Source organism: Dromiciops gliroides, chromosome 5 (assembly GCF_019393635.1).
Source record: "Dromiciops gliroides isolate mDroGli1 chromosome 5, mDroGli1.pri, whole genome shotgun sequence".
NCBI lineage: Eukaryota > Metazoa > Chordata > Mammalia > Microbiotheria > Microbiotheriidae > Dromiciops > Dromiciops gliroides.
Window position 1 is genome coordinate 273,008,557 of NC_057865.1, and position 10,104 is coordinate 273,018,660.

The 10,104-nt window shown below is 42.2% G+C and overlaps 1 protein-coding gene across 2 annotated transcripts in view; it reads left to right on the forward strand.

The window, feature by feature from the left end:
• Positions 1-8,829, forward strand: part of ELK3 (ETS transcription factor ELK3) — a 94,471-nt gene extending 85,642 nt beyond the window's left edge. The window contains exons 5-6 of one of the 2 annotated variants that reach the window (XR_006353204.1): positions 4,556-5,987; positions 6,988-8,829. Coding sequence is in view for 1 of the 2 variants with exons in the window: in XM_043965662.1 (XP_043821597.1) it covers positions 4,556-4,654 (99 nt within the window). In the remaining variant the exon portion in view is untranslated. Of the gene's footprint in view, positions 1-4,555 lie in introns of both variants that reach the window. The other variant, XM_043965662.1, reaches the window with a different exon arrangement.
• The last annotated feature ends 1,275 nt before the right edge of the window (positions 8,830-10,104 follow it).

Below are 10,104 nucleotides of genomic sequence, written 5' to 3' on the forward strand. Positions count from 1 at the left end.
TTGGAGGAAAGGCTGTTTTGTTGTTGTTGTTGATTTTTTTTTTTTTTGGATGAGGCAATTGGTTAAGTGACTTGCCCAGGGTCACACAGCTAGTAAGTGTTAAGTGTCTGAGGCCGGATTTGAACCCAGGTACTCCTGACTCCAGGGCCGGTGTCCTATCCACTGTGCCACCTAGCTGCCCCGGAAAGGCTGTTTTAAGGCCACAACCAGGAAGGGTTAAGGGTCTTTTGTTTAAGTGCCAGATGGCCTGAAGCCAGCCATCCTATCCTGGCTGATGGGATCTGACCACCTTTGCCAGGAGAAGTGGGGGTGTCGCTGTGTGTTCTCAGCAGCGTGCTTAGGCTCAGGTGGATTGAGCATCTGCCATCTGCTCTCTCCTGTCATGAGACACAGCGGAGGTCTAAGAACTAGGAATCTTATTTAGGCCCTAACTCTTGTTGAGAAGTTACTAACCTGCACTGGGAAAGAGTCTCTTGGATGCCAATTGCAGGTCTAGTCCCTATTCAGGCAAAGGCAAGATGTGTACATTCTTTATGGGGAGAGAGTACTTTTCTATGGTTATTTATTATTTTTTTTCTGGTGAGGCAATTGCGGTTAAGTGACTTGCTCAGAGTCACACAGCTAGTAAGTGTTAAGTGTCTGCGGTGAGATTTGAACTCAGGTCCTCCTGAATCCAGGGCTGGTGCTCTGCGCCATCTAGCTGCCCCGGGAGAGTACTTTTCACTTTGGTAAAGACCGGTGATCACTAGGGGTGGGTGATGTTGGGGCGCTGTCCGTGGAACTCCCTAAAGAGGGCACAAGGGTCCTCCCCCACAGCTCCTGGCTGCCTGTCTTTCCAAGTCACAACAGAGTGGTCCCAGGAGTGAGACCCCAGGACCCCTTTATTTACTTATTTTAAAATTTTACTTATACCTGTAGTCTCATCACTATGCAGACTGGCATCTTGCCTGTAAGCCAGTCAGCAGCGATATGTTGGAGGGAGGAACTGGGTTCAACTCTTGCCTCTGATGCATAAGGTAGGCAAACCATTATCTGTAAAATGAAGGGATCAGACTAGCAGGCCTCTGGGGTCCCTTCTGTAATTCATTATGACATTTAGATATCTATCTGGGATGTTTTTGCCCCATCCCCTTAAAAATAAAGGTAAGGGGGGAAGCTAGGTGGCGCAGTGGACAGAGTACCAGTCCTGGAGTCAGGAGTACCTGAGTTCAAATCCGGCCTCAGACACTTAACATTTACTAGCTGTGTGACCCTGGGCAAGTCACTTAACCCCAAATGCCTCACTAAAAAAAAAAAAAGGTAAGGGGGCTTATTGCAGCATGTCAAATTTCTCTTTGCTGTTTTTTTTGGGGGGGGGAGGGGCTGACTGTGAATTTACTTACCAATCTAATTCTAAACCTCTGGTAATTTGACTTGGCTGAATCTTAAGCCTAGCCTCATCTCAGAGCTGATTGTAATAGAATATAAGCAGAGACTGTCTCATGCTTTCTATTTGTACACTCAGGGTCTGGTGCACAGTAGGTGTTTAATACATTATTTATTCTTTATTTCTTAACTTACCACTTAAATTTTTTGGAAGTAGGCAGAAGGTATATGTGGAAGATTCTTATTTAGTATTTCAGTAAGTTAACAGAAATTCTCCAGCTAACTGTAGATAGGTAGGTCACGGACCCCTTCTTAGAATAATGTTCTTAACTACATAAATGAAAATCTAGGTGATTACAAAGGAAGCCCACTTTAATGAAATATAGTTGTCAAAATATTAAATTCATGGACCCTAGGTGGGAAAGAACTCCTACCAAGAGGATGGGGTTAAACAAAAGCATATTTGGGGGCTAAGCCAGTCAGGGAAATGGAGAAGCAATGCCACGCCTCCTCCCCTTTTGCAAAAGGGTATTTCCTATGAAAGGGGAGAGAAAAGTGAGTGTTCTGAAAAAATGCAGCAGGAAATGGGCAGGGAAGTTAGTTTGGAGATTTTCAAAATGGGCAGTACAGGGAAGGCCATTTTAAAAAAATCATCATGTCTGAAAATGATTTCCTTCAAATTATTTTTCCATAGATTCTGTCTCTGCCATAAATGTCCTAGAATCAGAAAACAAGCCCACAAACTTGGCCTGTAATGAATTTTCAACAAGACTGGCAACTTTCCTGTGGTGATAATTAGAAGAAAAAACTGGTTCTGATTCTTTAAGGTTAAAGCTGACAGATCTCAGATGCTGCAGCCAGATCGTGAAAAAGCTGTTGCCTGAGTTGGGGGTGGGGGTGGGGGGGGAAGAAATCTGAGAAGACAGTTATGGCAAATTAGTGGGGAACATCAGAGGACATGAGGAAAGATGAAAAGAACAAATCATCCTTTCCCAAGAGCACTTTGCAATTAAGACAATCTTAGGGACAGACGGGCTGTAGGCAATGGAGGACTGAAAATTGCTATTCGCTCTGTGTGGGGTGTGTGTATGCGTGCGTGTGCACACACAGACACTGACAGAAACACAGACACACACATGCACACCCTCCTTCTCTGTCCCTAAAGTCTTAGGGCTGTTTTAAACTTGAAAAGCTCATCAGAATCTAGAGCTAAATCCCCCAAAACCAGCATAGAAGGAAATTTGAGACTTTTCTTACCCTTTTCCTGCTGCAGAAAAGCCATAGGTCCTTAGATAAGATGCAAGGGCGTTCTAGAATTCAGAGCCTTCAAGACTTGAGACACCCTGCCTGTAGCCACATTTCTTTCTGTTGGTGTGGATGGAGGATTGGGTCTTCAATCAGGCCCTTGATGCACGGAGGCTGTGACCTTGGGCAGCTCACTTGTCTGTGCCAAACATGCAATCCACAACACTCCCAAATGCAGCCACTAAAGCATGGGTGATATCACATTTGGAAACAGAGGGCGTGTACAGGCACCTCTGTGTGTGGCCTCGTGGCCCGTTTCTATCCAAGTCTGACACCGCTCTATGGACTATAGCTTGCCAAGGAAGTGCCAGCCTGAATTAGAAGGAGCTTCCTCACCTGGAAAGCCCCTACACCAGTTGCTTCCCAGGCTTGGTCCAGCTTCTCTCCTATAACATTAGGACTGTAAATGCCTTGGTTGATCCTCCCCCCTGCCCCCAGTTAGATCCTAGGTTCCTAAAGCAGAGTATTATCCTCAGCTCCTCCCTGCCTTTGCCCAAGTATCCACTTCCCAAATCTTGTCATCCATCCCTTCCCCACTTCTCTCCACTCCCCTGGATGATTCTAATTGGTATCCACATCTCCATTCCAATGGCTGACAAAGGGATTTTCCTTACGCAGTGATCTGACACGTGCTTTCTCTACTCCTGTTGTTATTTAAGCCTCCTTGGACATAATTCCTCTTCCTCATCTGCCATCTGTGACTGGGCACCTGACTGTGGGAATGCACTTGAAGGTGGCAGATCCAGCCTCACCTTTGCTGCTCTCTCCCCCCACTGCTAGTCCCCACCCTCCCAAACTACCCAGTCGATACCTGCCTTTATTCATATTCCATTTGTGTTATCTACCCATCTACACTTCTGTCTTTCATGAGGAAGGCAGCTCCTTGAGCCAGGATTACGATCCTAGTTTTGGGGTCTGACACAGAGTATGCCCGTAACTGACATAAACATCTTGTTTCTCCCCAGTGGAACATAAGCTCTCTGTAGACAGGAGGGAGGCCGGGCACATCACTGGCACACAGGTGCTAATTAATACACATTGTGTCCATGCAAGTCCAGGATGTGGGATGGGGGAAGGGCAGGAAGTGACGCCATTATTTTCATCAACCTCCGGTGGGAAGTTAGCATTTCCATCAATTATTTAAAACCATTATGATGAGAAGGGAGCTGTAGGTTCCACCGGATGCTGCCCAAGGGCCAAGAACAACAACAAAATGTCGAACCCCTGGATTAGACTGACCAAGATGCCTTAAAGGGGAAGGGAACAAGCATTCCTTAAGTGCCTACTATGTGCCAGGCACTGTGCTAAGGTTCTTTACAAACATTACCTTGTTTGATCTCACACCAAGCTGGTGAGGTCAATAGCATCATCTCCATTTTGACAGCTGAGGATATGGGGTTGGATATGAACTCAGGTACTCCCTGACTTCAGGCCTAGCACCACCTACCTGCTCCCTAATTGTTCTCAAGTAATTTGGGAGTCTCGATGGCTAAATCAAGACCATTAGATCTAAAACTGGTTAGTGCCAGTACACAAACCCTTCTCTCAAGAGCCCAAGGTTACCTATCTTTCACGATGAGACAGTAGCTCTTGAAATCTCATAGGAAGATAAAATATTTCTCCATTGTGGCCAACGGTTGCCTGGAACACTCTCTGGAAAGCTGGCAGCAAGTTTTGTGGAACGTTGGTACAGTATTAACGGCCAATTATTGACTTGTACATTTAGAGCACCTACAATAGGGTTGGTCTCTCCATGTGAAATTTCCTGTCAATATTTAAAAGCCAATCAAAGTGGCTTCAGGGGCTGTGCTTGGGACCTCTGTCTTGTGACTGCCTTTCTTTCTGGCTTGTGATGGTGACATTGTGCTTTTCTTCCCCTGCCCAGTTCCCAACTCTGCTCAACGGCCACATACCAGTGCCAATCCCCAGCCTGGATAGAGCCTCTTCCCCAGGACTGCTTTCTTCAAGTGCTCAGAAATCCTGATGATCTCTCTCTCCGAATTAAGGACTCCCCCGACGACGGGCTAGTTTTCCTATGTCGTGACAAAGACATTGTGAAACCCTGTTACTTTGGTTTGCACTTTCCATTACGTGGATAGTCTAGTTTGTTGCATTAGCATTTTTTTAAAACAGTTTTTTATATATATATGTCTCAGCATATATAAAATCCTGTTTTGCATTAAATGATTTTTTTCATGTTTTTATATTCTCTTAGCTCTCAAGTGTTGAACACTGTTGACAGTGAAGAACTTTTCTTAATGGATTTCATTGTATCTAATAAGGATGTGAAGCTTCCCCTCCCCCCTTTAATTCTGCACTGTGCTTATGTACACTATAACCGGCTGTGCCTTCCTTTGCATAATGTTTAATGTTATGTAAAATGATTTATATATTTTCTAGCATTAAGAGAAAATGGTTGAAAGACAAAAAATTAGTATCCAACGGCGCTATGGTAGTGTTGCATTATTTTTCACAAGTAGGCAATATGGAAGCACATTCATATAACTTTTTACTTTGTGCTTTCAAATTGTATACAAAGTTGCCTTATAATGTTTTGAACTGAAAGACAATAGTAAATCTACTGTCCAAGGTAATGCGTTGTTTTTTTTTTTTAAAGAATAAACCAAGCCATATTTAGACAATGAATATTCATAGACTGACATGTTCTTGAGGGCATATTAAAAAGCATCATTTCAAAAGACAAGCCTTCTAGCTGCTGACAGGACCTTTCCGATTCTTTGCAAACAGGGACTGAAGATGCAAAAGCTACAGAAAGAGACCCTCTGTCCGCCTCCCCCTTGGGACCTGTCTTGGATTGCTTCCAGTCCTTACGTGTTCTCTTAACAAACGAGGATGACTAGGGCTTCCATTTTCCACAGAGAATGACTCATCCGAATAGATTGACTCTGTCAATATGTGTTCAGGGTGTCTTGAAGCCCTTAGGATCATAGGTAGAATATTTCAAACTTAGTGTTTTGAAAGGGGGTTCTCGGTTTTGGAAATTTGGATGGAATGCTCTACTTACTTGACTTATCTCAAATGTATGGTCGAGGTGAAGCAAACCTAATATGAGTTCAAATTCATCATTTTCTGGAAGCACTATTCTTGTGGAGCTGACTCTAACCGTTTCAAGTAATGTGGAACAAGCTATATAGTCAATGTGCATTTGCAATTTAGAGCAGTGATTACCAATGTGTCCTGGGGGACAAAGCATAAATGAACTTTCCTTCTAATTCTATTTTCTGTTCTTTGAAGAGATTATGGGCATCCTAATACAGGATGGAAGAAAAGACCCCAGGAAAAGTGTCTAGTTACCGGTAAATTCAAGATTCTGTTAATTACAATCCCTAATTACTTTACTAATCATGAAAACAATCTTGAACGATTACTGTACAGCTAATTGGTCTGGACCATCCATTAAATGCACTACTATGGGACAACCATAAATATTAACCTATATATAAAGTTCTGACAACTTGTACTTAAATATTTTTCAAGTCAAATATTCAGATACCCTTTTTTAAAAAATGTTCAGGGATTCCAAATTTTTGGATCATTTGGGATATTGGAGGGTAGAAGGAATCAAATATACAGATGCCGACTACAAAGTAGCAAGGCCAGCCTTGGTAGCTTATGGCATCAGTCTTATTACTGTTATGCTACCAGATTATAGGCATATCTCATTTTTTTCCAAAGTATCTGACCAGAAGTGGCACATGGGCAGACGCTGGGATTCCATCCATTTCTTCCTTTTCCTTAAGAATGGAGTAACAAAAACCTAAGGAGGTTAGGTGACTTATCTGAAGCCCCACACATGTTAATGAGTCAAGATCTGACTCCCGATTGAGTATGTCTTCCACTGTGCCATCTTGTCGCATGCCACTATTCCCACGGTTGGAAAAAAACGAAAGGGTAGAAACCTTTTTCATTGCTTGAGTCACACAGAAAAAAGAGGCTTGAAATATAACCAAAGTAGTCTCTAAAATTGCATAGCTATGATAAGAAGTCATTCCCTCAACACAGTTCCTACAATAATGATCAAGGTGTTGAATCAGATCTAAGCACCCTCTGTCAATAGTTGGCAAATACCTAAATCTGACTTGGTTTGGTCCCATCCCTGCTGCCCCCCCCCCCAATTGTCTCCTAAATCAGCCAAATCTATAGTGGGTTGCTACAGTTGGAAAAATACCATACTTATGCTGGGTTAAGAACTCTGCTAATTGAGCAAAATGAATGATAGCTGGAAGTATTTGGAGATAAGCTGTCACTGGCCCTGCCCCATTCTATTTTTCACACAGACATATTTTTTCCCTTTAGAAGATGACATTTGCAATAGCATTTAAAAACAACAACCACCTATTAAAGAGTTCTTCAGCCCCACGCCTGCGGATTCTATGCGATGGTGAAAATGCTGCGCAACCATTAAGCTGTATGTTGGATTCTTTACATACACATCTCACCAAATGGACAGAACTGAAAATCCTCATTCATTTGCATTTATGTATGTATCATTTTTACTGTTACATTTTTTTGTTCAATAAACAATTTTTTTTAAAAAAAAAATCTTACACTAGCATTTTGTAATAGAGACTTTGGTCAGCAGAAGAGTGACACTTGAAAGAAGAAACACGACCCAACAGTTGTGAGTTTCAGATTGCCTCAAGCTGGAGGAGAACCCACCTGAGAACTTAGGTGGGAAAAGCAGCATGAGGAATGAGCAAAGCCATACACCTGGGGACTGACTCTAAGTTGGGAAATGAATCAGACTTCAGGAAGTCACCTCATTTAGAAAACATACTGTCTCCTCTTCCACATACCTGTAAGAGCATTAACTTGTCCAACTTTGTATCACATAATGTCTGTGGCAGGCAGACATTAAAAAGAAATAAATCTAGCTGGCCAGTTCTTTTGAGGGAAATTAATCCCCCCCTAACCTTTTTGTAAAAAACAGAAGGGTCAAAGCTATGAGTCTGTGGGAAGGAAAGTGTCTTCCCTTTCCATGGTCTCATGCTTTTTTGGGGGGGACGGGGGATGGGACTAGTGTGTGTTTACAGTCTGCCCACAGTACAGGGACATTCCTAATTGGAAATATTCTAAATGTGGCAAAAAGCGTAAGAGCTAAGAATTAACTATGGAATAAGGGGTGAGGATCAGTAGAGAGATGCTACAGCGCCAGCCAGGCAAAGTTTTCATTTCCTTATGAATGGGCAACATCTGTACCAATAATTCTTAATTTGCTGTGGTTACTAATGTGGTTCAGGATGCTAAACCACCAGTCACTGACATCTTCCCCCCCCACCCCACTTTTGTTTTTGTTTTTTTCATCACAGGGGCATTTGTATTGTCCCTCTTTAAAAAAACAAAAAAACAATAGGGTTAAAAAAAAAGGGTAGAAAAGATGTACGTTCTTTCCTTCTTACCTCTGAGAACCTTGCTGGTTTTGGATGAGAGAGAACTTTTCAACAGTAACCCATTACCGAGGTCCAGGGTCCTTCACTTGTTTTCGGTCCCGAGTGTCGGCCAGGTGAAACTGGAGCAGCAGACTTGCTTCCCCGACAGAGAAACAAAATAGAGAGCCTCTCCAGGTATCCCCAGCAAACATGAGTTTGGATGGCAATCACTGGAAACATTTTTTGAACTTTCTTGCGAGAATCAGGCTTTGGGGATGAAGCTAAGCAGGTGAAAGCTGTGACCATTTGCCCCACAAAGCACAACTTCTCTCCCACTGATCCATATAAAATGAAAACTGGCCCCTAACACAAGCTTGGCAGCAGAAAGGACCTTCTCCAAAGGTGACAGACCCTTGTTACTCCCATCAAGGGGAATGAGATGTAAGGGGTAACAGAAAGTGACTCTACTGTGCCCCATTGATCCCTTTTCTGTGGAAGAATCACAATTCAACAAAACGGTATTTTAACAACATGGAGATTTTGTTATTATAAACTTCAAAACAAAACCAAGGAATTCCACATAATATTTATACTTTCAAAAGTACAATATTAATACGTGTTTGTCAGTTAGAAATAACAGCAGTTTGTTAGGTCTACAGGATTTTACGTAAAACCAGTTTACAAATGCTGGAAAGCAGTAGTGGTCCAATATTCACCAGTATACATGAATCTGTTTCTTCCAGAAAATTAAAAAACAAAAAAACAAAAACCCCCCAAAATAATTAAATTTACCAGTATCATGAACTATTAATAAAACACCCCCCCAAACATGCCACAATCATTATTCACAAATAAAGTTAAAAGGAAATATACAAAAATTCACTTAATACTGTTAAATAACAATAAACTACAAGATTTCCTGAACAGAAATGGTAGGACCCCTGAATGTTTTACAGTGAATGTCAGGAAAAAATTTAAGTTGTCTATGACTATTTTCATGATATATCAGCCAGAGATTTACATGACCATTTCAAAATATCCCAATAAAGATTTACAGTCTGTAAGATGCACTACACAACTAATTATTAAAGGTGAACACAAATGCCTAAAAACACTGTGCCCATCATCCACCAAGGTGCCCTGACGCCCAGTGAGATGCACAGGCACAGCCGGAGTAGTGTCTGTCGTCTCTGGTAAACAGAGGCTGGCGACAATCTTTTAAAAGCCTCCATGTTCTCAATGTGGGAAGAGGACGTCGTTAATCATGGCTCATGTTACGTATCTATCACAGCTTCCAGCTGACTCCAAGTGAATATCATGGGGTGGGGGGTGGAGGGTGGGGAGAGGGAAGGTAGGAAATGAAATCTGTTCCTCAATAAAGAAAATCATTCTGCTTCTCATCAAATATGAGGAGGATATTTCAGAAGAATAATAGGACGAGAGGGTCATCTGAATGGATTTGGGTCAGTCAGTCCTTACTGGATTAAAACACAATATAAATTAAGGGTGTATCCCAACGTTCAGGAGCATGCAAACGTTGCTAAACTAGAGGTGACAAATAAATAATCCACGCGGGCTCAAGTCCTGGGCTTCTAAGAGGAAATCCTTCCTGCCTCCTTTCTTTCCTCCGCCTTCCCTCTGGGCAGGTGGGCAGGCAGGCATTCACTTGCTCCAATCACCTTGTGCGTCACGTGCTTTTCTAAACATAATGTGCTTATAAATCTCGGAACTACCACATTGCCAATGTTAAATAAGAAATTGTCTCATGAACTTAGAGCAGTAAATGGTTCACCTATTTACGATTAAGCAAAGCTAAGTTTACATTCCAGGAAACATTGCAGTTTAATAAAAATAACAAACAAACAAACAAAAATGGCAGCAGTCAAACAGTTTGTGAGGAGAAACAGATGCATTCACATATCATAAAGCCATTGCAACTTCTTCAGGCATTCAACTGTTGTGTTAAATAGACAGACAGTAGTTACTTAGCAGCAATGATTCCGCAATAAATAATGCACTGTGTTTCTCAGTCCTGCACAAAAAT